This window comes from Oncorhynchus clarkii, chromosome 17, assembly GCF_045791955.1.
Source record: "Oncorhynchus clarkii lewisi isolate Uvic-CL-2024 chromosome 17, UVic_Ocla_1.0, whole genome shotgun sequence".
Lineage (NCBI taxonomy): Eukaryota > Metazoa > Chordata > Actinopteri > Salmoniformes > Salmonidae > Oncorhynchus > Oncorhynchus clarkii.
This window is the reverse complement of record NC_092163.1, coordinates 78,825,220-78,852,863: the sequence shown is the minus strand read 5'-3', so window position 1 is coordinate 78,852,863 and position 27,644 is coordinate 78,825,220. Positions and strand designations below refer to the sequence as shown.

The window sequence follows — 27,644 nt, the reverse complement described above, 5'->3', positions numbered from 1 at the left end:
TATTGTGATGTCATTATGGGGTACTGTGTGTAGATTGATGAGGGAAAAACTATTTAATCCATTTTAGAATGAGGCTGTAAGGTAACAAAATGTGGAAAAAGTCAAGGGGTCTGAATACTTTCCCGAATGCCCTGTATATTGGTAGGGGGCTGTAATGCAAGTCTTACATTTTACACACTAGACGATGCACAGTTAAATGAACAAAACGTTTGTTTATTTGCAATGTATTCACGGAGAATACTGTATCAATATCACAGCCCTACCAAAATGGCACTGAATACCACTGGCCTTTAAGTCCTTGATCAGAAGGCACGTTTTCATCTCAACGTTGATTTTTAAGGCAGATGAATAATTGCCTTTGATTTGGCCCTACGACATCCCGACTAGCCAATAAGGCACGTTTTCAACTCAACTTTCAAGGCAGAATATAAATAATTTCAGTGGCAGTGAATACGGCCTATGACAGTCATACAATTTTGCATCTAGCCAAAAATGCTGGGCATTGGCTTCGGTTTCTGTTCTATTTTAAATAATAACTTCAAATTATGCTAGGAGGGTGTCCCCTCCTATCGTTTGGTTCTAACTGGTGTCCATGCTTTCCACTGTGCTGGAGCGTGTGTCTCCCTGAATGCTCTCTAAGATGGAGGCCATCTCTGCGTTGGTGCGTATCTGGTTGGCAAAGTCGGCCATGGCAGGGCTCTTCTCCACCTCGCTGATAGAGAGCAAGGCTGCCACGGCCCTCATCGCTGAACGACGCAGCTCCTCCTGCTTCTCAAACTCCTGCTTCACTGACCCCGCCTTCACCTGGGACGACGATAGAAGAAGAACATATTATGTAAGCGCTGTCATCTTTTATTGGCGACGTTAACGTAAATACAGTGAGCTCAAAGTATTGTGTCATTTTGGAGTCACTTTAAAAAATAAAAAAAAATAAGAATATAATGTTTTTAAACACTTCTACATTCATGTGGATGCTACCATGGTTACGGATAACCCTGAATTAATCGTGAATAAAATAATTATTGTACCCCCGAAACATGCTAACCTCTTACCATTACAATAACTGGAGAGGTTGCCAGACCTTACAGGTAATTTTATGTGTGGGGTACAGAGATGAGGTAGTCATTCAAATATCATGTTAAACACTATTGCACACAGAGCTATGTGTTCACAGCACTAACCTAACAGGTTAAATTAACTAATGGGTTGTAGCTGTAGTGCCTTCAGAATGTATTCACACCTCTTGAATTTGTCCTCATTTTGTTGTTATAGCCTACATTTAAAATGAATTAAACTGTGATTTTGTGTCACTGGCCTACACACAAAGTGGAATGACGTTTTTTGCTTCTTTTTTTAACAAATTAACCAAAAATAGAAAGCTGAAATGTCTTGAGTCAATAAGTATTCAACCACTTTGTTATGGCAAGTATAAATAAGTTCAGGAGTAAAAATGTGCTTAACAAGTCAAATAATAAGTTGCATGGACTCTGTGTGCAATAATAGTGTTTACCATATATTTTTTGATGACTACCTCATGTCTGTACCCCACACATACAATTATCTATATGGTCCCTCAGTCGAGCAGTGAATTTCAAATGTTCCAAAACATGCATCCTGTTCGCAACGAGGCACTGAAGTAAAACTGCAAAAAAATGTGGCAAAGAAATTAACTTTATATCCTGAATACAAAGCGTTATGTTTGGGGGCAAATCCAACAAAACACATCACGCTTCATATTTTCAACCATGGTGATGGCTGCATCATGTTATGGGTATGCTTATCATCGGCAAGGACTAGGGAGTTTTTTTTCGACCAAAAATAAACAGAATAGACCTAAGCACAATCCTAGAGGAAAACCTGGTTCAGTCTGCTTTCCAACAGACACTGGGAGACAAATTCACCTTTCAGCAGGACAATAACCTAAAACACAAGGCCAAATATACACTGGAGTTGCTTATCAAGACAACATTGAATATTCCTGAGTGGCCTAGTTACAGTTTTGACTTAAATCAGCTAGAAAATCTCTGGCAAGACCTGAAAATGGCTGCTTAGCAATGATCAACAATCAATTGGACAGAGCTTGGAAGAATTATCCAGGCGTGCAAAGCTCTTATTAGAGACTTACCCAGAAAGACTCACAGCTGTAATCACTTCCAAAGGTGATTCTAGCATGTATTGACTCAGGGGTGTGAACACTTGTTTTGTTTTTTATGTTGGCAAATGTACTGAAAATGAAATACAGAAATATGTAATATACACATGTTTTCACTTTGTCATCATGAGGTATTGTGTGTAGATGTGTGAGAGAGAGAAAAACATATTTAATCCATTTTGAATTTCAGGCTGTAACACAACAAAATGAGGAATAAGACAATATATATATGATATATATATGTATACTTGTTGATAGGGATATGAATACTTGTTGATAGGGATATGAATACTTGTTGAAGGCACTGTAAGTGAATTTGTCCCAATACTTTTGGTCCCCTAAAATAGGGAGACTATGTACAAAAAGTGTTGTAATATCTAAACGGTTCACCTGATATGGATGAAAATATCCTCGAATTAAAGCTGACAGTCTGACCTTTAACCTCGTAGTCACCTGTATCATTTCAAATCCAAAATGGTGGAGTACAGAACCAAAACAACCAGAAATGTGTCACTGTCCCAATACTTATGGAGCTCACTGTATATAACATTATTGCAGGATGAACATCAAACTGTAATTCTGCTATAAATGTCCTTCATACTTTTGGTGAACGTTAGTTCACACAATTTCCTACTTGGCATATTGTCTAAGTACATTATACAACCCAAATAGAAGATTCTTAGACTGTGGACTGGCACAAGCCCTACCTTCCCCTGGAACGAAGATGATGAAATAATGCACATTGTTTTGATTGTTGTTCTTTCACAGTTATATTTCCTAACCAGCATAGCTTAGCATAATAATGGTAAGATGTTTACGGATGGTTAGTCAATTCAAACCAGACGAAAAGTGCAAATATGTGTCCTGTGCACAAGTCAAGGTGGACCTGTTCTAGTTTGTTGACATCCACATAAGAAAAGTGACGCTTTTAATAATAATTATAAAAATAAAATAAAAATGACCCCCAATTTCGTGGCATCCAATTGGTAGTTACAGTCTTGTCTCATCGCTGCAACTCCCGTACGGACTTGGGAGAGGTTGAAGGTCGAGTGCCGTGCGTCCTCCGAAACACGACCCAACCAAACCGCACTGCTTCTTGACACAATGCCCACTTAACCCAGAAGCCAGCCGCAACAAAGTGTCGAAGGAAACACCGTACACCTGGCAACTGCGCTCAGCCCGCCACAGGAGTCACTAGTGCGCGATGGGGCAAGGACCTCCCTGCCGGCCAAACCCTCCCCTAACCCGGACGACGCTGGACCAATTGTGCCCCCCCCCCCTCCCCCCATGGGTCTCCTGGTGCACGGCCGCCTGCGACAGAGCCTGGAGTCCAACCCAGAATCTCTAGTGACACAGCTAGTACTGCCTTAGACCACTGCGCCACTCGGATAGGCCCTCGCTTTTAATTATTTCAGGCTTGTGTGGACTGCCATGTCATAAGTCTCCTTACCTTCGTGGTGCAGGTAACCCTGAGAGGTTCGATCAGTCTGTCCAATCTCTGGACCACAGCATTGGGACACAGACAGCAGAGTCTGGCCAGCATGATGAATGTCAACATCTGGGGGGGGGGGGGGGGGGGGGGGCAGGAAGACATTTTAGAGAAATAAGATGGGAGAGACATTCGATCTGTTTTCAATGCCGGACGTGCATAAAAATGGAGGAATTCAGTTTGAGCACTAGCCACAGAATTTGGAGCATGCAACATGGTTCAATGTGCCTTTTAAATCAGCACAATCTACTTGTTCATGTTTTCAAATTGCCACCGTCTTGGGAGTTAGAATTGGGGTCATATATACAGTGCTAATGCTGATACAAAACAAGAGTAATGGAGAACACTGTAAAATACGGAGAACTTGGCAAATGAGGCGGTTGTGATAAGTACATCTTTATGGCATTGGTTGACAAATCTCTCATTGCATCAAAGTTGGTCTCTCGTAAAACAAAAATGAGTTCTGGGTGAATTAAGATTTAGATTTAAAGATGAAAAAATCCCCAACTTTTCTGACCGATAGCGTAGCATCGAAAACCATTAAGTTGGCTGTGTACTTTAAGCATCATTAGCCCCAACACACTAGATTTCAAAAGGCCTTGAAGAAGTTTGTTTGCGGTCCTATAAAGTTTACGTGCAGTCTTACTCTGATGTCGTAGTGGTCTTTAAGCCCTTCTTCTACGCGGTCGAGGAACTCGAAGATGTCCAAGCAGTCCAGACAGCTGTCCAGTAAAGTATACATGCACTCAAACGCAGCCTTTCTCACGTCCAGACCATCGTCCACTGTGTGCTTGAACGGACCCATCTCCACCTGACATAGACAGAGTAATGGAGGAAGAAGAGGAAGAGGAGGAGGGTCTGGGGATCCTTTAAGTGTGAGTGAGTGAGTGAGTGAGTGAGTGAGTGAGTGAGTGAGTGAGTGTGCGAGTGAGCAAGTGTGTGAATGTGTTTGTGTTTGAAAAGCAAGGTGACTAGCTTGTTATTCGGTAATCCGTTTGTTATTTTATCACCTAAGTGTTATTTGAGAATCAGTTTGTTATTTTATCACCTAAGTGTTATTCGTCAATCCGTTTATTGTTATTGACGTAATGTTTGCCTGTACTGTGATTAAAGTGATACCATCCTCTCATTTTGCAACATACACATATTCAACATATAGTCAATACAGGGGATTTATCAAAATGCACACATTGGACTCCACTCGACACACACCGTGGCTTGTGAAAGTATTCACCCACCTTGGCATTTTTCCTATATTGTTGCCTTACAACCTGGAATTAAAATGTATTTTTGGGGGGATCTGTATCATTTGATTTACACAACATGGCTACCACTTTGAAGATACAAATATATTTTCTTGTGAAACAAACAAGAAATAAGACAAAGATACTGAAAACTTGAGCGTGCAAAACTATTCACCCCCCCCCCCCCATATTCTTTCCATTTTTTAATAATGGTGCTCTGTGGGATGTTTCGGATATTTTTTTACAACCCAACCCTGATCTGTACTTCTCCACAACTTTGTCCCTGACCTGTTTGGAGAGCTCCTTGGTCTTCATGGTGCCGCTTGCTTGGTGGTGCCCCTTGCTAAATGGTGTTGCAGACTCTGGGTGTCACGCCCTGACCTTTTTTTTTTTTTTTTTTTTTACCTTTATTTAACTAGGCAAGTCAGTTAAGAACAAATTCTTATTTTCAATGACGGCCTAGGAACAGTGGGTTAACTGCCTGTTCAGGGGCAGAACGACAGATTTTGTACCTTGTCAGCTCGGGGGTTTGAACTCGCAACCTTCCGGTTACTAGTCCAACGCTCTAACCACTAGGCTACCCTGCCGCCCGACCTTAGTTATCTTTGTTTTCTTTATTATTTTGGTTAGGTCAGGGTGTAACATGGGTGATATATGTGTTTTTGTCCTGTCTAGGGTTTTTGTATGTTTATGGGGTTGTTACCAGTCTAGGGGTTTTTGTATGTCTATGGTTGCCTAGATTAGAGGCAGCTGTTTATTGTTGTCTCTGATTGGGAACCATATTTAGGCAGCCATATTCCTTGAGTATTTTGTGGATGATTATCTATGTCTATGTCTAGTTGCCTGTACTAGTTTATAGCGTCACGTTCGGTTTATTGTTTTGTAAGTTTTTTTTAGTGTTTCTTCGTCTTCATTAAAGAAGTGTGTATTCATCTCACGCTGCACCTTGGTCTCCTCCATACCACGAACGTGACAGAATCACCCACCACCAAAGAACCAAGCAGCGTGGTAACGGGCAGCAGCAGCGATCTCAGGACTCCTGGACATGGGAGGAGATTCTGGACGGCAAGGGACCCTGGGCACAGGCTGGAGAATATCGCCGCCCCAAGGCTGAGCTGGAGGCAGCGAAAGCCGAGAAGCAGTGGTATGAGGAGGCAGCGCGGTTGGAAGCCCGGGAGGCAGCCCCAAAAATGTATTCAGGGGAGGCACACGGGGAGTGTGGTTAAGTCGGGTAGGAGATCTGAGCCAACTCCCAGTGCTTACCGTGGAGAGAGAGGGACCGGGCAGGCACCGTGTTATGCCGTGAGGCGCACGGTTTCCCCGGTGCGCGTGCATAGCCCGGTGCGGTACATTGCAGCTCCTCGTATCGGCCGGGCTAGAGTGGGCATCGAACCAGGTACCATGAAGCCGGCTCAGTGTATCTGGTCTCCAGTGCGTCTCCTCGGGCCGGTGTACATGGCACCAGCCTTACGCATGGTGTCCCCGGTTCGCCAGCACAGCCCAGTGCGGGCTATTCCACCTCGCCGCACTGGCCTGGCTACGGGGAGCATTTAACCAGGTAAGATTGGGCACGCTCGGTGCTCAAGAGCTCCAGTGCGCCTTCACGGTCCGGTCTATCCGGTGCCACCTCCACCCACCAGCCCTCCGGTGGCAGCCCCCCGCACCAGGCTGTCTCTCCGTCTTCTTCCTACAGGTGCTCCCGCCTGTCCAGTGCTGCCAGAGCCTTCCTCCTCTCCAGAGCTGCCAGAGTCTCCCGTCTGTCCTGAGCCGCCAGAGTCTCCCGTCTGTCCTGAGCCGCCAGAGTCTCCCGTCTGTCCTGAGCCGCCAGAGTCTCCCGTCTGTCCTGAGCCGCCAGAGTCTCCCGTCTGTCCTGAGCCGCCAGAGTCTCCCGTCTGTCCTGAGCCGCCAGAGTCTCCCGTCTGTCCTGAGCCGCCAGAGTCTCCCGTCTGTCCTGAGCCGCCAGAGTCTCCCGTCTGTCCTGAGCCGCCAGTCTCCCGTCTGTCCTGAACCGCCAGTCTGTCCAGGAGCTGCCAGAGCCATCAGTCAGCCAGGAGCTGCCAGGAGCTGCCAGAGCCATCAGTCAGCCAGGAGCTGCCAGGAGCTGCCAGAGCCGTCAGCCAGTCCGGACCTGCCAGAGCCTCCCGCCAGTCCGGATCTGCCAGAGATCTTATTTAGGGGCTTCATAGCAATATGCACGCACCACTTTTCCAGTTTTTTGTTGTTGTTGAGGAATTTATTGAAACAAGTACATTTTTTCATTTCACTTGACCAATTTGGACTATTTTCTGTTTTGTCCATTACATGAAATCCAAATAAAAAACTATTCAATTACAGGTTGTAATGCAAATAGGAATAGATAAATAGGAAAAACGCCAAGGGGGATGAATACTTTTGCAATGACAGAACACTGACATTCCTGTCTTGCAGGAAATCACGCACAGAACGAGCAGTATGGCTGGTGGCATTGTCATGCTGGAGGGTCATATCAGGATGAGCCTGCAAGAAGGGTACCACATGAGGGAGGAGGATGTCTTCTCTGTAACGCACAGCACTGATATTTCCTGCAATGACAACAAGCTCAGTTCGATGATGTTGTGACACACCGCCCCAGACCATGACGGACCCTCCACCTCCAAATCGATCCCGCTCCAGAGTACAGGCCTCGGTGTAACGCTCATTCCTTCGACGATAAACGCGAATCCGACCGTCACCCCTGGTGAGACAAAACCGCGACTCGTCAGTGAAGAGCACTTTTTGTCAGTCCTGTCTGGTCCAGCGATGGTGAGTTTGTGCCCAGAGGCGACGTTGTTGCTGGTGATGTCTGGTGAGAACCTGCCTTACAACAGGCCTACAAGCCCTCAGTCCAGCCTCTCTCAGCCTATTGCGGACAGTCTGAGCACTGATGGAGGGATTGTGCATTCCTGGTGTAACTCGGGCAGTTGTTGTTGCCATCCTGTACCTGTCCCGAAGGTGTGATGTTCGGATGTACCGATCCTGTGCTGGTGTTAAACGTGGTCTGCCACTGTGAGGACGATCAGCTGTCCGTCCTGTCTCCCTGTAGTGCTGTCTTGGGCATCTCACAGTACGGACATTGGAATTTAAACAAGCATTGGAAAAACTGGGAAACAATGTTTAAACCCTTTACAATGAAGAGCTGTGAAGTTATTATTATTATTTTTTAATGAATTATCTTTGAAAGCCCAATTTTTCAGTTTTTGATTTGTTCAAAAAGTTTGAAATATCCAATAAATGTCGTTCCACTTCATGATTGTGTCCCACTTGTTGTTGATTCTTCACAAAAAAATTAAGTTTGATATCTTTATGTTTGAAGCCTGAAATGTGGCAAAAGGTCGCAAAGTTCAAGGGGGCCGAATACTTTCGCAAGGCACTGTATATATATATATATATATATATAAGGCCTATACATACACTCTAATATGCATGATCTTACAAAGCAGCTGTCCATTTCGTTGTGTTTGGCTTTGAAACAACATCCACAACAACCACGTTTTCCCCACTCAGTTTCAACCTGTTGTTGAACTTCTTTCTTCACGTGTATCGATCACAGTGAGGTGAGTTTTAAAAGCACTGATACTGTTTTGATGATCAGTGTTTGGATGTGATTTTACATCTCATTTGCATTGATGTCAGAGAGGTTGGAGGGACAATAGAGCCCTGAGTACCAGGCCATTAGGACCTGATGGAGGGACAATAGAGCCCTGAGTACCAGACCATTAGGACCTGATGGAGGGACAATAGAGCCCTGAGTACCAGGCCATTAGGACCTGATGGAGGGACAATAGAGCCCTGAGTACCAGGCCATTAGGACCTGATGGAGGGACAATAGAGCCCTGAGTATCAGAATATTAGGACCTGATGGAGGGACAATAGAGCCCTGAGTACCAGGCTATTAGGACCTGATGGAGGGATAGTAGAGCCCTGAGTACCAGAATATTAGGACCTGATGGAGGGACAATAGAGCCCTGAGTACCAGGCCATTAGGACCTGATGGAGGGACAATAGAGCCCTGAGTACCAGGCCATTAGGACCTGATGGAGGGACAATAGAGCCCTGAGTACCAGGCCATTAGGACCTGATGGAGGGACAATAGAGCCCTGAGTACCAGGCCATTAGGACCTGATGGAGGGACAATAGAGCCCTGAGTACCAGGCCATTAGGACCTGATGGAGGGACAATAGAGCCCTGAGTATCAGAATATTAGGACCTGATGGAGGGACAATAGAGCCCTGAGTACCAGGCTATTAGGACCTGATGGAGGGATAGTAGAGCCCTGAGTACCAGAATATTAGGACCTGATGGAGGGACAATAGAGCCCTGAGTACCAGGCCATTAGGACCTGATGGAGGGACAATAGAGCCCTGAGTACCAGGCCATTAGGACCTGATGGAGGGACAATAGAGCCCTGAGTACCAGGCCATTAGGACCTGATGGAGGGACAATAGAGCCCTGAGTACCAGGCCATTAGGACCTGATGGAGGGACAATAGAGCCCTGAGTACCAGGCCATTAGGACCTGATGGAGGGACAATAGAGCCCTGAGTACCAGGCCATTAGGACCTGATGGAGGGACAATAGAGCCCTGAGTACCAGGCCATTAGGACCTGATTGAGGGACAATAGAGCCCTGAGTACCAGGCCATTAGGACCTGATGGAGGGACAATAGAGCCCTGAGTACCAGGCCATTAGGACCTGATGGAGGGACAATAGAACCCTGAGTACCAGGCCATTAGGACCTGATGGAGGGACAATAGAGCCCTGAGTACCAGGCCATTAGCGACCCGATGACCGTTAGTGAGTTGTCGAGTACTACTAAAGCTCATCCAGAGTGTATAAGAGGAGATTACAGTGACTCAACGGTAATAGAATTCAGCTGTGGTCATGACACATGACATCAGGTGTGGCGGTAACACGGTCACATAGAATTCAGCTGCGGTCATGACACATGACATCAGGTGTGGCGGTAACACGGTCACATAGAATTCAGCTGCGGTCATGACACATGACATCAGGTGTGGCGGTAACACGGTCAAGGCAACAGCCTTAGTCCTTCTTGATTTGTGTCTTGTATGTAGAGGTTAGGTGATATTGAGGCTAGCTGCACACACACACACACACACTACCTCTCTGATAAGGTCCTTCCTGATCTGTGTCTCGTTGTAGAGGCTAGGCAGTACTGAGGCTAGCAGACCGCGGATCAGAGAAGGTTTGTTGTGGGCCGCTGAGTTGAACATCACCAAGGCCACACGACGTACATTCGGGTCTTTGTCCTGGAGAGTCTTCAGGAAGTCACCTGGCATAGAGAACAGGGTGATGTTCATTAAGAACCAAATGGGAGAAATCAAACAGAAACCGGGAGGTAAACACAAACAAAAAAAAATCCCGTTGCAAATATATATATATATTTTCATTACCTGAATGAATACAACCCTGGACATTGCAAGCATGTTGTGGGTGCATTTTAAATGACACCCCATTTCCCCATAAAGTGCACTATTTTTAACCAGACGTGGCTTTAACCCAAAAGAAGTGCACTATTTTTAACCAGACGTGGCTTTAACCCAAAAGAAGTGCACTATTTTTAACCAGACGTGGCTTTAACCCAAAAGAAGTGCACTATTTTTAACCAGACGTGGCTTTAACCCAAAAGAAGTGCACTATTTTTAACCAGACGTGGCTTTAACCCAACGGTTGAATGAGGTTGAATGAGGCTGTCATTTAACCAGTGTAAACATTTTTTTTTATTTTAATTATATGTTGAGTCACTTTGACATCTTACCTATGCATCCTTTGAGTAGTGAATCTATAGGTACAGGCTGATCAACGATGGTGAACTTAACAGCAGTGACCACAGTACTGCGGGCCACAGGAGACCCTGAGGACAGCTGTTGTTTGAGCCTGGGCAAGAGCTGAGCCGGGTTGACCATGGTGAGTTTCCCCAGACACTCCGCCACCACACTCCTCGTCCCCTCTTCGGCACACTCGCGGTTCTTAAAGAGCAGAGCCCAGATATCCTCGACGTGGGCCAACAAGCTCTCCGTCGAGCAGGCGCTGATCACCTCTTTGAGGCTGTGTAACAGCAGGTACCTTCTCTTAGCCTGGCTACCTATCTCCGTCAGCATAAAGGGAAGGTACTCCTCCAGGTTGCCCACACAGATGTTCCCCAGAGCACAGGAAGCGGCTGACTTGACTTCCTCGTTGGGAGAGGAGAAGGCCTCCAGGATCACGGTCTTTAGTTCCTTCTGACCCCCCAGGTTCATGGTACGCCCCGCCTCCCCCAGACACAGGAAAGACAGGATTCTGACGGACTCGGAACACTTGGGGTTCTTGACTTCCTGGATGAAGCCGGTGACCATTCCGGATGCTTCTTTAGGGCACACGGAGGATAGAGCAGCTACACACCTGGCCAAAACAAGAGACAATATAAAACAGAAAAAATAAAAACATAATTTTGTGTTTCTCATGCCTCTACAGGACACTATAGGTATATCACTTATATCTATCCTCTATCTGTACACTTAATCAATCAATCAATCAATCAATCGAACAAACCACTACTCCTACCTGGCCACAGAGTAGTAAGACTGTCTGTGAATGGGTGTGGGGTCTGTAGCCTTCCCTGAGCCATGGAAAGGACCGGTGAGAGCTTTCAAGAGGTCGTTGTATCCCATGTTCCCAGCCTTAGTGACCACCAGGGCCTTGAAGAACTCCAAGATGGCCGACAGAGCCCCTCCTTGCAGCAACGGGGAATGAACCAGATGAAACACACCAGGTAAGACGGTGTTCCCGATCTTGGACAGGGAGGAGGGGCACACCTTAGCTATACAGGTGAGAAGCATCACCGCCACCTGGGATATGTGCATGTCGTTCTCCTCGATCAGGGCAGGTAGCTCGTTGAGCACAGCCTCGATCATGGGCGGCTTCAGGCTGTCGCTGTAGTTCATAACTATCATGTTGAGGGCAGTCAGTGTGCTCAGCTTGAGGGCGCGCTGGTTCTTCCTGAGGAAGGAGGCTAGGATGGGGATGCCCTCAGTGAGTAAAGGTCGGAGGTCGATCCTGAGGGGCGATGTGGCGATGAGAGTCAGGGTCTTCACCGCTGTCAGCCTGTTAGGAGAAGAATTGGACCAGTTTGAAACAGAGACAGCCCTCAATGATGCTCCACATGTTGTCCCAGAAGTCATTATTGAAGAGATACAAAGATGAACCCTCCAACTCTATGGATAACATACATTATTGTCATGGAGACACTTTTTGTCTTACCCCCCCCCCCACAATATACACAAAAACCCACAGAGAGCTTTGATGAAAGAGTTAGCCACAGTTTAGTTTATGGGGTTGAGTGTCTTGCTCAATGGCACGAGATAGTATTGGGATACTGATGCCAGTAACTCTCCTGTTGCAGGCTCACTTCCCAGCCTACACCAGATTTTTTTTTACAGTTGGGAGCAGGGATTTGTACCTGCAAAACACTAGGCTACCTACCTGGTGATCTCGTTCTTCAGTCTCTCCAGGAAGATCTGCAGTGTCGGCTGGAGGTCCCCGCCCAGCTGGTCTCCTAGGTGACACACGATGTGACCCATACAGGAAATGGCCCTCTCCTTCACTTCCTGGTCAATGTCTGCAGCCTTCAGCCTCTTCAGAGTGGCAGAGAACACATCCTTCACGTAGGGCTTGACATCAAAGGCGGGTAGTTTATCTAGAGTAGAATAGATACTTTTATTTGGAATGGAATTTCTTATTCTACCTTTCATCCCAACCCCAGAAAAACAATGATCTGACACCAGTAGCCAGTTCAGTCCCCACTATTTCATCCCCGTGGACCAGGACTATGATTACTGATCCACCTCTGGGCTACAGTACCTACCTCCTAACGGGCATATGATCTTGACCATCTGCTGAGTGACCAGTAGGGCTTCGGAGGTGATCTTATAGAAGGGGTCCTCCACACACTGCACCACCGGGGGCAGAATAACCTTCATGTGAGGCTGGAAAACGGCAGGAGGATGGCTGCACAGGAGGACATTGAGGAAAGAGAGGGCATCGATCTTCATGTTGGACGAGGTAGACTTGTCTGTAAGGGAGTGAACTATACCTGAAAAGAGAGATGCCAGAGAAAAGGTGAATATGAATGTCAAGATGCCTTTTTTTGGGACATTGTAACAATAACCAGTCCAGCATTATTTCCTTTTTAAGTTGTAGTACTATATTTTTATTGACAGGAGTTTTCCTGACCACGTGGCTAGAACGCAAAATTGTCCTGGTCCTTTGACTAACTACAGAGAAGAAATTAACAATTGTTGTAGCCTATAACTACAGTAGGCCCTGAGTTATTCCTGGCCAGGTCACATGATCGATGCCCTCTCTTTCCTCAATGTCCTCCTGTGCAGCCATCCTCCTGCCTCAGGAGGACCCCTTCTATAAGATCACCTCCCGAGGCCCTACTCGTCACTCAGCAGATGGTCACGATCATTTTAAATGTTACGTAAGCTCTGTCATTGAGCTGTTCTTGTCTATTATTGTCCTGTATTCTGTCATGATTCTTGTTTATTGTGGAACCCAGGAAGAGTAGCTGCTGCTTTTGCAACAGCCAATGGGGATTCAAATGAAATCAGATTTGTAATGGAAAAACTACTGGCTTGTTTATTGTGGAACCCAGGATGGAAAAACTACTGGCCCCAGAAATGAACAAAGGAATGTAGTAATTTATATAAGATGAGAGATGGTATGTGAGGGTGTGAGTGAGGTTACCAGGGATGAGAGCTGGTATGTGAGGGTGTGAGTGAGGTTACCAGGGATGAGAGATGGTATGTTAGGGTGTGAGTGAGGTTACCAGGGATGAGAGATGGTATGTGAGGGTGTGAGTGAGGTTACCAGGGAAGAGAGATGGTATGTGAGGGTGTGAGTGAAGTTACCAGGGATGAGAGATGGTATGTGAGGGTGTGAGTGAGGTTACCAGGGATGAGAGATGGTATGTTAGGGTGTGAGTGAGGTTACCGGGGATGAGAGATGGTATGTTAGGGTGTGAGTGAGGTTACCAGGGAAGAGAGATGGTATGTGAGGGTGTGAGTGAGATTACCAGGGATGAGAGATGGTATGTGAACGTGTGAGTGAGGTTACCAGGGACGAGAGATGGTATGTTAGGGTGTGAGTGAGGTTACCAGGGATGAGAGATGGTATGTGAACGTGTGAGTGAGGTTACCAGGGATGAGAGATGGTATGTTAGGGTGTGAGTGAGGTTACCAGGGATGAGAGATGGTATGTGAGGGTGTGAGTGAGGTTACCAGGGAAGAGAGATGGTATGTGAGGGTGTGAGTGAGATTAACAGGGATGAGAGATGGTATGTTAGGGTGTGAGTGAAGTTACCAGGGATGAGAGATGGTATGTGAGGGTGTGAGTGAGGTTATCAGGGATGAGAGATGGTATGTGAGGGTGTGAGTGAGATTACCAGGGATGAGAGCTGGTATGTGAGGGTGTGAGTGAGGTTACCAGGGATGAGAGATGGTATGTGAGGGTGTGAGTGAGGTTATCAGGGATGAGAGATGGTATGTGAGGGTGTGAGTGAGGTTGCCAAGGATGAGAGATGGTGTGTGAGGGTGTGAGTGAGGTTACCAGGGAAGAGAGATGGTATGTGAGGGTGTGAGTGAGGTTACCAGGGAAGAGAGCGGTATGTGAGGGTATGAGTGAGGTTACCAGGGATGAGAGATGGTATGTGAGGGTGTGAGTGAGGTTACCAGGGAAGAGAGGTGGTATGTGAGGGTGTGAGTGAGGTTACCAGGGATGAGAGCTGGTATGTGAGGGTGTGAGTGAGGTTACCAGGGAAGAGAGATGGTATGTGAGGGTGTGAGTGAGGTTACCAGGGATGAGAGTGAGGTTACCAGGGATGAGAGATGGTATGTGAGGGTGTGAGTGAGGTTACCAGGGATGAGAGATGGTATGTGAGGGTGTGAGTGAGATTACCAGGGATGAGAGCTGGTATGTGAGGGTGTGAGTGAGATTACCAGGGATGAGAGATGGTATGTGAGGGTGTGAGTGAGATTACCAGGGATGAGAGATGGTATGTGAGGGTGTGAGTGGGGTTACCAGGGACGAGAGATGGTATGTTAGGGTGTGAGTGAGGTTACCAGGGATGAGAGATGGTATGTGAACGTGTGAGTGAGGTTACCAGGGATGAGAGATGGTATGTTAGGGTGTGAGTGAGGTTACCAGGGATGAGAGATGGTATGTGAGGGTGTGAGTGAGGTTACCAGGGAAGAGAGATGGTATGTGAGGGTGTGAGTACGGTTACCAGGGATGAGAGATGGTATGTGAGGGTGTGAGTGAGGTTATCAGGGATGAGAGCTGGTATGTGAGGGTGTGAGTACGGTTACCAGGGATGAGAGATGGTATGTGAGGGTGTGAGTGAGGTTATCAGGGATGAGAGATGGTATGTGAGGGTGTGAGTGAGGTTACCAAGGATGAGAGATGGTGTGTGAGGGTGTGAGTGAGGTTACCAGGGAAGAGAGATGGTATGTGAGGGTGTGAGTGAGGTTACCAGGGAAGAGAGCGGTATGTGAGGGTATGAGTGAGGTTACCAGGGATGAGAGATGGTATGTGAGGGTGTGAGTGAGGTTACCAGGGAAGAGAGATGGTATGTTAGGGTGTGAGTGAGGTTACCAGGGATGAGAGATGGTATGTGAGGGTGTGAGTGAGGTTACCAGGGAAGAGAGATGGTATGTGAGGGTGTGAGTGAGGTTACCAGGGATGAGAGTGAGGTTACCAGGGATGAGAGATGGTATGTGAGGGTGTGAGTGAGGTTACCAGGGATGAGAGATGGTATGTGAGGGTGTGAGTGACAGATTACCAGGGATGAGAGATGGTATGTGAGGGTGTGAGTGACAGATTACCAGGGATGAGTGATGGTATGTGAGGGTGTGAGTGAGGTTACCAGGGATGAGAGATGGTATGTGAGGGTGTGAGTGACAGATTACCAGTGATGAGTGATGGTATGTGAGGGTGTGAGTGACAGATTACCAGGGATGAGAGATGGTATGTGAGGGTGTGAGTGACAGATTACCAGGGATGAGAGATGGTATGTGAGGGTGTGAGTGAGGTTACCAGGGATGAGTGATGGTATGTGAGGGTGTGAGTGACAGATTACCAGGGATGAGAGATGGTATGCGAGGGTGTGAGTGGGGTTACCAGGGATGAGAGATGGTATGTGAGGGTGTGAGTGAGGTTACCAGGGATGAGAGATGGTATGTGAGGGTGTGAGTGAGGTTACCAGGGATGAGAGCTGGTATGTGTTTTCCCAGGGCTCCTGGTAGTACGTTGGCCAGCTCTGTCAGCAAACTGAAACAGCCCTGTCTAGACTTCATACTCTTCTCCTTCAGCTGCTTGTGGAGAGCCTTCACTACTGTGGGGACCTGGGAAACAACAAATAAACGACTGAGAAACACCTCAAACGAATGAAAGCTCACATTAAAACGTACTGAAATATGTCTCCTAATTCACCTTGTCATCTCTGTATTGTGATATACACTATTACTGTATGCTCTGCTGCGGTCTTGGATGAGGACCCACTTTAAAAGGCATTTTAGCCCCATGAGACTAACGCCGGTTGATTAATGGTTAGAAAACAACAACAATAAAAAAACAACAACAAAAAGAAAAACAAATGACCTGTTTCTTGAGCAGAGTGATGGCTGGGTCTTCTTGGACTCCAGGCTCTGTTGCTGTGGTGATGAGGCCCTGAGAAGGCCTGGTCTGTTTGAGTAAGGCAACAAAAGCTACAAAGATGTCCGTCTTGACGTTCTCCTCCCTCTCTTTAAACCGAGCCAGCAGGGTTGGAGCTACTGACCCGTAGAGCTCCACTAGCAGGTCTCTCCTTGTGCTGATCACAGCCTCCAGACACTTCACAGACGACCTCCGTACCTTCCAGCTCATGTCGTCATCGTCACTGTACTCGTCATCTGACTCTGCAAGGGAAAAGAACGTTGACTTTCTTCCAATGTCCATAGACCCATACCATATTACAATTCATGTCCAATAGATTGCATTTAAATTCCCTTACCCTGACCCTAACCCCAAAACTGACCCCTAACCCTAACCCCAAAACTGACCCTAACCCTAACCCCAAAACTGACCCCTAACTCTAACCACAAACCTGACCCTAACCCCAAAACTGACCCTAACTCTAACTTCAAACCTGACCCTAACCTCAAACCTGACCCTAACTCTAACCCCAAACCTGACCCTAACTCTAACCTCAAACCTGACCCTAACCCCAAAACTGACCCTAACTCTAACCACAAACCTGACCCTAACCCCAAAACTGACCCTAACTCTAACCTAAAACCTGACCCTAACCCCAAAACTGACCCTAACTCTAACCACAAACCTGACCCTAACCTCAAACCTGACCCTAACTCTAACCACAAACCTGACCCTAACCCCAAAACTGACCCTAACTCTAACCTCAAACCTGACCCTAACCTCAAACCTGACCCTAACTCTAACCCCAAACCTGACCCTAACTCTAACCTCAAACCTGACCCTAACCCCAAAACTGACCCTAACTCTAACCCCAAACCTGACCCTAACTCTAACCTCAAACCTGACCCTAACCCCAAAACTGACCCTAACTCTAACCACAAACCTGACCCTAACCCCAAACCTGACCCTAACTCTAACCACAAACCTGACCCTAACCCCAAACCTGACCCTAACTCTAACCTCAAACCTGACCCTAACCTCAAACCTGACCCTAACTCTAACCTCAAACCTGACCCTAACCTCAAACCTGACCCTAACTCTAACCCCAAACCTGACCCTAACTCTAACCCTAACTAACCCCAAACCTGACCCCAAATCTGACCCTAACCCTAAGTCTAACCCTAAATCTAACCCAAAATCAGACCCTGATCCTAACTCTATTTAATAATTGCATATCAGCATAGTTGCTGTTGATAGGTTTGTTGATAGTTTGAGTACCTTGGTCCTCATCCTCTCCGTCCTCTGTGTCCATGGACTCATCCCCGTCCTCATCCCCGCCCTCATCCACATCATAGTTGTAGTTGGGGTCATAGGTGATGTACCTCAGACACAGCTTGATCACCGTGGATATATGAGGGGACATCTCCTTGGGGCATCTTATATAGAAATAACAGATCAACTATTGAACTTATTTAGTAGTTATGGGTCTGTTTTTTCATCTGTGTCTAATCTTGTGTGAGCACTGGGCTCTGGTCAGCTAGTAATGGGTGGAATAAATCACAAGAGAAACCTCAAGAAGAGAGGGAGAGAGAGAGATTCACTAGAGAGTTTTTTTTTTACCTGCGGACGAAGGCTTCAAAGGCCTGGAAGCAGTACTCCCTGAGTTCATCGTCCTCCACACTGCAGAACGTCATCACCATGGGGATGATCTTCTCTAGGTGCTCACCTGGAACAAGAGCAACACCACAGCCACTTACCAGACCAACCAATACAATGCTGCTCTCTGGTGACTAAAAGTTCAACAATGTCCATTTTGATTTGCAACCACTTTGGCAGATATCAAGTTGGTTTTAGAAAAAATAAAAAAACCTTGGATGTCATTTCATTTCCAGAACTCAGATTTTTTTTCTTAACTATAAATTCAACAATCAAGCTTAAAGAAACTGATCCCCAGCCAACCTCACCCTACCCTCTCCTGCCTATTGAACAGCACCTCACCCTACCCTCTACTCGGTTGAACAGCACCTCACCCTACCCTCTCCTGCCTGTTGAACAGCACCTCACCCTACCCTCTACCCTGTTGAACAGCACCTCACCCTACCCTCTCCTGCCTGTTGAACAGCACCTCACCCTACCCTCTACTCGGTTGAACAGCACCTCACCCTACCCTCTACCCTGTTGAACATAACCTCACCCTACCCTCTACTCTGTTGAACAGCACCTCACCCTACCCTCTTCTGCCTGTTGAACATCACCTCACCCTACCCTCTACCCTGTTGAACATCACCTCACCCTACCCTCTACCCTGTTGAACATCACCTCACCCTACCCTCTACTCTGTTGAACATCACCTCACCATATGCTAAGGCTAGCTAGCTGCCTCACCGACTCGATGCCCTCCCTGGCGGCTGACGGTGGCCAGACACTGGATGTAGGTGCGTGTGGTGGAGGTCTGCTGTCCTCGGCCCAGCTCAGCCAGCAGGTGCTCAGTGAGCTGGGTGAAGAGAGTCGTGCTGCAGCTGGGCACCAGGTGACCCAGGGCCATGATAGCCCTCTTCCTCACAGCCATACGGGGGCTGGTCAGCTGGGGGAGCAGGCTGGTCAGGATGGAGGCATGGAAGCTGATCAACGTACCACTCAACCTATAGGGGTGAACAGAGAGGGTACAGGATCAGATTTTTTAAAAACAACATTATGTAACATTCTTTCAAATATCTGAGCTGTGCTTGATTTCCCAAGTACAATGGTCCAAAAACTCTAAATGTAATTGAAAACACATCAATACTAGAATTGACCTGTATTTGACCCAGATCTGTATAAGATAACTGGTCGTCATGGAGTCTTCAGCTTTAAAGAAAAATAAAAATGTTTATTACACTCTAGAAAAGCAGAACTTACCTTCCCAACATGTCCGACAGAATGTCCAAGGCCTCCAGTTGAACGGAAACATCCTCCTGTTTCCCCATGGCTCCTATCAGCTGAGATGTGATCTTCTTACACACGTTGGCAGTCAGGCTCTGACCTAGTAACTCAAAGCAAAAGAGGAATTCTAGAACTGTATAATTTTCTGCATTCAGATGCTCTACCCTTTTACTGAAGTGTGCACTTGTAGGCTACACTACCAATCCCAAATGGACCACTAAGCCCTAAAACCCTTGCCTGTAAGGTTTAGGGGTGCATTTGGGATTGGGCACCTGTCATGGATTTAACAATGGTGGACACTTCCTCCAGTCATTGCTTTGACCAATCCGATTCGCTACATGGTTAGCTGACATAATATAAAACACTCTCATTGGACAGTTTCCATTTCAGAGTTCCTCCAAGGAGGAGAACCATACTGTAGTGTAGCTTGTACAACAACAACAACAACATAAAGAGACTCGTACCTGCGGAGCATGGGGGCAGCTCAGCGATGACTGTCTTCAGACCCATACTGGAGATGTCTCTGAGTTGTTCCTTGTCTGACATCATGTTAGAGCAGAGAGTATCCACCATGATCTCAACCTGGTACTCTTTCACCTTGCTCACCAAGGGACCCAGACTGCAGCAGAGAGACACAAATCATTACCCAACAAACTGATTGAAAAACAAAATAAAGTTGCTACATCTGCAAGTGCTCCTTGAGAAAGACAACTATCAACATGTGACTTTAAACTTTAAAAAAAATCTGAAATACCTTGTGACACACAGGAGATTTTATTTCACCTTTATTTAAATAGGCAAGTCAGTTAAAGAACAAATTCTTATTTACAATGACGGCCTATCCCGGCCAAACCCTAACCCGGACGTCACTGGGCCAATTGTGAACCGCCCTATGGGACTTGGGTTGTGATACAGCCTGGAATCGAACCAGGGTCTGTAGTGACGCCTCTAGCACTGTGATGATGCAGTGCCTTAGACCGCTGTGTCACTCAGAAGCCCAAGTGGTGATGCCTTGTGCATTTCAACGCTTTGCAAACACAATGGTTATTATAAAGAGAGACATGCCAGCATTAGCCTACCACTTGACAGCCAGATTCTGCACCTCGCCATTCTTATCTTCCAGTAGCTTCAGGAGCATGGTGACCACCTTCTTCTCGCTGTCTTCATCCAACTTGATAGAATCCTTCTGAAGCTCCATCATCAGGTCATTGGTGGCCATGAAGCTGGAGGAAAAGAGTCCAACATGACCGTTATTCCACTAACACAAAGTTATCTACAGTATTTTAGACAGTATTAGTTTATTATGGCCATGAACGTGGAGGAAATGAGTCCACTATCTGTTTTGGTTCTCACAAAATGAACAATAAAGTATATATACGATTGTAGTCGGAAGTTTACATACACCTTAGCAAAATACATTTAAACTCCGTTTTTCACAATTCCTGACATTTAATCCTAGTAAAACTTCCCTGTCTTAGGTCAGTTAGGATCACCACTTTATTTTAAGAATGTGAAATGTCAGCTTTTATTTATTTCATCACATTCCCAGTGGGTCAGAAGTTTACATATACTCAATTAGTATTTGGTAGCATTGCCTATAAATTGTTTAACTTGGGTCAAACGTTTTGGGTAGCCTTCCACAAGCTTCCCACAATACGTTGGGTGAATTTTGGCCCATTCCTCCTGACAGAGCTGGTGTAACTGAGTCAGGTTTGTAGGCCTCCTTGCTTGCAAGCGCGTTTTCAGTTCTGCCCACAAATTTTCTATATGATTGAGGTCAGGGCATTGTGATGGCCACTCCAATACCTTGACCTTGTTGTCCTTAAGCCATTTTGCCACAACTTTGGAAGTATGATTGGGGTCCATGTCTGTTTGGAAGACCCATTTGTGACCAAGCTTTAACTTCCTGACTGATGTCTTGAGATGTTGCTTTAATATTTCCACATAATTTTCCTTTCCTTATGATGCCATCTATTTTGTGAAGTGCACCAGCCCCTTGCAGCAAAGCACCCCCACAACATGATGCTGCCACCCCCGTGCTTCACATTTGGGATAGTGTTCTTCGGCTCCAAACATAACGATGGTCATTATGGCCAAACAGTTCTATTTTTGTTTTATCAGACCAGAGGATATTTCTCCAAAAAGTACGATCTTTGTCCCTGTGTGCAGTTGCAAACCGTAGTCTGGCTTTTTTATGGCGGTTTTGGAGTAGTGGCTTCTTCCTTGCTCAGTGGCCTTTCAGGTTATGTCGATATAGGACTCGTTTTACTGTGGATATAGATTATTTTGTATCTGTTTCCTCCAGCATCTTCACAAGGTCCTTTGCTGTTGTTCTGGGATTGATTTGCACTTTTCGCACCAAAGTACGTTCATCTCTAGGAGACAGAACGCGTCTCCTTCCTGAGCGGTATGACGGCTGCGTGGTCCCATGGTGTTTATACTTGCATACTATTGTTTGTACAGATGAACGTGGTACCTTCAGACATTTGGAAATTGCTCCCAAGGATGAACCAGACTTGTGGAGGTCTACAATTATTTTTCTGACATCTTGGCTGATTTCTTTTGATTTTCCTATGATGTCAAGCAAAGAGGCACTGAGTTTGAAGGTAGGCCTTGAAATACATCCACAGGTACACCTCCAATTGACTCAAATGATGTCAATTAGCCTATCAGAAGCTTTTAAAGCCATGACATCATTTTCTGGAATTTTCCAAGCTGTTTAAAGGCACAGTCAACTTAGTGTATGTAAACTTCTGACCCACTGGAATTGTGATACAGTGAATTATAAGTGAAATATAATGTCTGTAAACAATTGTTGGAAAAATGACTTGTGTCATGCACAAAGTAGATGTCCTAACCGACTTGCCAAAACTATAGTTTGTTAACAAGAAATTTGTGGAGTGGTTGAAACGAGTTTTAATGACTCCAACCTAAGTGTATGTAAACTTCTGACTTCAACTGTATATTCTATTCTACCTCTTATTTTCATGGCTCTCCCTATCACACCTGTCATTCAATTATCATAATGTACAGTGCCTGATAAGTCATTTTGAGGTTCTAGAAGATAGCATTACGTCATAATTATTATTGTTGGACCTACTTTAGTGAGAGGAGTAAGAATTTATTTTATCATAACCTTGACGTTATTATTGTTATGCATTTAATTTGTAATAATAGCCTAATCTACACTAAGCGTATTATTTGAATAGGTGAGATACGTTATAGGCCAGTTTTAAAGTCATTAGTAATAAAAGTAGTCAAAAATACTTAGTGGCAGACTGACACACACGAAAAAAATGACAGTCATTGTTGATAGCCCACATTATTACTGTCATCCCACACGCAAACATGCATCGCAAAACACTCGGCCTTCTTACCGAAAGTCTTTGTCGGTAGATGTCATTTTCTCCAACAGATTGGAGATATGGTAGGAGATATTCGACATCTTGACTACCAATTACAGTTAATTTATATATGATAAAAGTTGAATGAATAACTTTGAAAATAGTGTAGCAGAAGTTTCAGCCGGAGAACATGGCGAGAGACAGGGTGGCAATAGCGACGAGCTAACTTTGGACAAGAACAAACTGAGAAACATGACACTTTCAGGGTTCGTTATAAATAGGCACGACCGTGTTATGAGTGAGTCGAGAATGAATTCCTAGTTTATACTGACACCTGGTGGAACCAATCAGGAACCAACGCTCAGCGCTCAGTACATTTTCTCGAAATCTAATGGCACAACCTATATTCGAGCCAATGTTTTAAGTAGTTGAACATGTTATCACTCCAACCTCGTGAAAGTGACAAACTGACACGTTTTCATTTTCGTCAAAAACAACTTTATATCGAAAGACGCGCAGTTCGTAGCGACGACTGTTTGACCCGATGACTTGATTCTACGCATGAGTTTAGCCAACGTCGCTATGCAACCCAGTCTCTCGTTATTAGTACATAAAAACATTGTGCTAATTTGTAAAATCGCCTACAAATGTGATCGTGGAAGCAGTTCAATTCATAGGGCTTTATTGGTATGGGAAACATATGTTTACATTGCCAAAGCAAGTAAAATAGATAATAAACAAAAGTGAAATAAACCATTTAAAAAAATGAACAGTAAACATTACAATAATTTAAAAAGTTTATAAAGAATAGAGACATTTCATATGTCATATTATGGCTATGTACAGTGTTATAACAATGTGCAAATAGTTGAAGTAGAAAAGTTTATGCCTATCTTCATATTGTACTGTCTTTGAGCTGGATCCTATCCACATGAAGACTTCCGGGTTTTTCAGATTTTTACCTTCAAAAATAAAAGACCACAGTAAACGCTATTGGTATGATAGGAATGAATCCATCTGGGCATCATGCTTAAGACATAACAGAACACGTCAGTACAGTTCAAAGGTCGCAGTCATATCAAATCAGTCAGGGTGCAGTTAGTAGTAGACAAGGCATAGCTAGATAAAGTTTAATCAGCTGTCTGGGTGGCTGGTCTCAGATGATACCCGCAGGTGAAGAAGCCAGATGAGGAGGTCCTGAGTTGGCCGTACTGCCAAATTCTCTAAAACGATGTTGGCTGTGGCTTATGGTAGAGAAATGAACATTTAATTCTCTGGCAACAGCTCTGGTGGACGTTCCTGCAGTCAGCATGCCAATTGCACTGCTCCTTCAAAACTCTAGACACCTGTGGTAGTGTGTTGTTGTGACAAAATGACACTTTTTAGAGTGGCGTTTTATTGTCCCCAGCACAAGGTGCACCTGTGTAATGATCACATTGTTTCATCAGCTTCTTGATATGACACATTTGTCAGGTGGGAGGATTATCTTGGCAAATGAGAAATGCTCATTGACAGGGATGTCAACAAAATTTGTGAACAACATTTTAGAGAAATAAGCTTTTTTTTGTGTGTATGGAACATTTCTGAGATTGTTTATTTCAGCTCATGAAACATGGGACCAACAGTGTAGCTAAGATAGTTGACTGAGTGTCATTGATTTGATTTTGAATGAGTTGTGTATCAGGTTTAATTCCATTGCCCTGTATGTCTTTAATAAGCTTTTCCTCACTAGACTGTTATGCAACAAAACTATCCTCTGAATTGATTGTATCTAGCTATGCCTCGTCTATTACTAACTGCACCTTGACTGATTGGATTTGACTGCGACCTTTGAACTGTACTGACGTGGTCTGTTGTGTGTAAAAGCATGATGCCCAGATGGATTACTACGGCACCAGACTGGTCTTCTGACAGGTCTGTCAAGAATCTTCCATGTCAAAAATGGAGAACAGATCCTTGTGGCGGATTTGAGAGGGTAAGTGTGACCTAAATGATTTCAGATCTATTGTGGTTGTTCTTTTGATCACAGTTCTTATCTTTTATTAGTTATTTAACCTAGTTATATATAAAAATAGATTTCTACCAGCTTAGTGGGAAAACATGTGATTGTGATGCTGGAAAGGGAAGTATAAATTTTGCTGTTTTATACATTTTCTCTCTCGCCACAGTCACGAGGGTCCTGTGTGGCAGATGGCCTGGGCTCAGCCCCGTGTACGGCAACATCCTGGCCTCGTGTTCCCGCGACAGGAAGGTGATCATCTGGAAGGAGGAGAACGGTACTTGGGACAAAATGTACGAGTACACTGGACACGACTCTTCAGGTAAGAGCCTCTCCTGTAACCACTTAACCCTTAATTGCTCCAGGGGGACGGAACCTTGGCTGACCCCTGACCCCTGACCCCTGACCCTGTGCTTCAGGGGGTTAGGTTAAAAGGCAAGCGAAATAAGCATTTCTGTGGACTGTAAAGAAAATGGGCAATAACGTATTCTGGGAAATATACCAGTATGTATATGTATATACTGTACTCTATATCATCTACTGCATCTTTATGTAATACATGTATCACTAGCCACTTTAACTATGCCACTTTGTTTACATACCCTACATTACTCATCTCATATGTATATACTGTACTCTATATCATCTACTGCATCTTTATGTAATACATGTATCACTAGCCACTTTAAACTATGCCACTTTGTTTACATACCCTACATTACTCATCTCATATGTATATACTGTACTCGATAGCATCTACTGCATCTTGCCTATGCCGTTCTGTACAATCACTCATTCATATATCTTTATGTACATATTCTTCATCCCTTTACACTTGTGTGTATAAGGTATTTGTTGAGGAATTGTTAGATTAGATTACTCGTTGGTTATTACTGCATTGTCGGAACTAGAAGCACAAGCATTTCGCTACACTCGCATTAACATCTGCTAACCATGTGTATGTGACAAATAAATTTGATTTGAGTTGATGTTAAAGATCTGTGAATTTTGTTGTACGTTATTGGTTGTTATAAACCGGGTGGTTCGAGCCATGAATACTTGTTGGCTGAAAGCCGTGGTATAACAGACCGTATACCACAGGTATGACAACAAAAAAAATGACTATTTACTGGTATAATTATGTTGGTAAACAGTTTATAATAGCAATAAGGCACCTCTGGGGTTTGTGGAATATGGCCAATATACCACGGCTAAGGGCTGTGTCCAGGGGATCAACAGTGGGACATTAAGAAGATCAGCACACACAGTGAGAACAACGTTTACAGTTTAAATTAATGTACTTTATCACTGTGTGGTCTGACGTAAAACCCTACAGCTTTCTATTCTCATAACGCTGTGTTCGTATGAATAAAACCTGAATGTTTCAGACTAAAGTAGTTGACATTTGAATTGTTAGACATGTTGTAGTCGTATGAACAGGCTTTTTTTTTTTTTAAACATTCTGTCAATGTGACTGTGTGTTGTAACAACCCAATGTCCTCCCTCTGTCCTGTCAGATTGGCTGTAAATGCAGTGAGCTGGGCTCCAACGGTGGTGCCAGGTGGTCTGATAGACCAGCCATCGGGTCAGAATCCCAACTGCACCAATAGGTTTGTCTCAGGAGGCTGTGACAACCTGGTCAAGCTCTGGAAGTAAGTCAAGTGGGTCTTCTCTGTTAATGTTTAAATGCACAGCACCGCTATAGTTCTATAAAACGACAGAAAATATTCACTTACCATAGCAACATGATGATATAGCGTGAGCCACTTCATGGAAAGTGTTACTAAATAGGTTCCTATGGTAACCAGACAGGCAAATAGGTTCCTATGGTAACCAGACAGGCAAATAGGTTCCTATGGCTGCCAGACAGGTTTGTATGTCTTCTTTCTTAGAGAGGAGGATGGCCAATGGAAGGAAGACCAGAAGCTGGAGGCTCACAGTGATTGGGTCAGAGATGTAGGTTGGGCTCCCTCCATAGGGACTACCCAGGTACGTCTCTACTACTATCAGAGAAAAACAGTGTTGTGTTTGATTCAGGCTCATCTCATACGACCAACAAAATGCCGAAGGTCAATTCCAATTTAGTTCATTCCGTCAATTCCAACAATTTGAAAAAAGTGTCCGTTTTATTTAGAATAGAGATGTTTTCGCCCTTAAATAAATGTCACTTCCTGAATTCCTGAGTTGAACACATAACCACATTTGATCATCTTGTAAGGTCTGTTGGGACCCTCGTGAACGGCAGTTTAAAATAAAACAGTTTTTTGTTGTGGTCTTGTCTGCTAGTGACATTTATCTCATAACAAAAAACTCTCTCTTGCTGTCTGACTGCAGGACGGCGGGGTCTTCATCTGGACGTGTGACGACCCTTCAGGTAACAAGTGGACGGATAAACTGCTCCACAAGTTCAACGATGTGGCGTGTCAGCGGGTCCATCACCGGAAACATCCTGGCTGTGTCCGGAGGAGACAAGGTCAGTACACACACACACACACACAAGGTCAGTACACACACACACAACAAGACACCAAGCAACCAAGGTCAATACACACACACACACACACACACACACACACACACACACACACACACACACACACACACACACACACACACACACACACAAGACACCAAGGTCAGTACATACACACACATCAAGGTCAGTACACACACACACACAAGGTCAGTACACACACACACACCAAGGCACCAATCAACCAAGGTCAATACACACACACACACACACACACACACACACACACACACACACACACACACAAGACACC

At 45.1% G+C, this 27,644-nt stretch overlaps 1 protein-coding gene and 1 pseudogene across 3 annotated transcripts; one reads left to right on the top strand and one right to left on the bottom strand.

The window, feature by feature from the left end:
• Positions 1 to 197: 197 nt before the first annotated feature.
• LOC139371459 (cullin-associated and neddylation-dissociated 2 (putative)) lies at positions 198 to 23,113 on the bottom strand. 3 transcript variants are annotated; one of them, XM_071111885.1, is made up of 18 exons: positions 22,893 to 23,113; positions 20,595 to 20,738; positions 19,980 to 20,134; positions 19,492 to 19,615; positions 18,979 to 19,235; positions 18,214 to 18,319; positions 17,872 to 18,029; positions 16,561 to 16,856; positions 16,182 to 16,304; positions 15,997 to 16,015; positions 12,767 to 12,994; positions 12,385 to 12,598; positions 11,467 to 12,006; positions 10,682 to 11,304; positions 10,026 to 10,195; positions 4,288 to 4,452; positions 3,603 to 3,710; positions 198 to 804 (listed from the first exon to the last, which is right to left on the bottom strand). In XM_071111885.1, the coding sequence occupies exons 1-18, from the start codon at positions 22,958 to 22,960 to the stop codon at positions 580 to 582; spliced, it is 3,723 nt and encodes a 1,240-aa protein (XP_070967986.1). In that variant the 5' UTR covers positions 22,961 to 23,113; the 3' UTR covers positions 198 to 579. The 3 variants fall into 3 exon arrangements, 2 of the variants coding, with proteins under 2 accessions (XP_070967986.1, XP_070967987.1); XM_071111886.1 differs by lacking the exon at positions 15,997 to 16,015 and having other exon boundaries at positions 16,163 to 16,304; positions 22,893 to 23,096; XR_011627231.1 differs by lacking the exons at positions 198 to 804; positions 3,603 to 3,710; positions 4,288 to 4,452 and adding an exon at positions 5,773 to 8,582 and having other exon boundaries at positions 9,684 to 10,195; positions 22,893 to 23,104.
• A 1,118-nt stretch (positions 23,114 to 24,231) lies between these two features.
• LOC139369517 (protein SEC13 homolog) overlaps positions 24,232 to 27,644 on the top strand; it is a 4,457-nt pseudogene continuing 1,044 nt past the window's right edge.

Excerpts from the sequence above, each read along its gene's own strand:
- LOC139371459 (XM_071111885.1), bottom strand. The coding sequence starts at position 22,960 with ATGTCGAATATCTCCTACCATATCTCCAATCTGTTGGAGAAAATGACA. Across the intron at positions 16,305-16,560 it reads TCACTCTGCTCAAGAAACAG|GTCCCCACAGTAGTGAAGGC; the intron begins GTCATTTGTTTT and ends GTTGTTTCCCAG. Across the intron at positions 12,599-12,766 it reads GATCATATGCCCGTTAGGAG|ATAAACTACCCGCCTTTGAT; the intron begins GTAGGTACTGTA and ends ATTCTACTCTAG.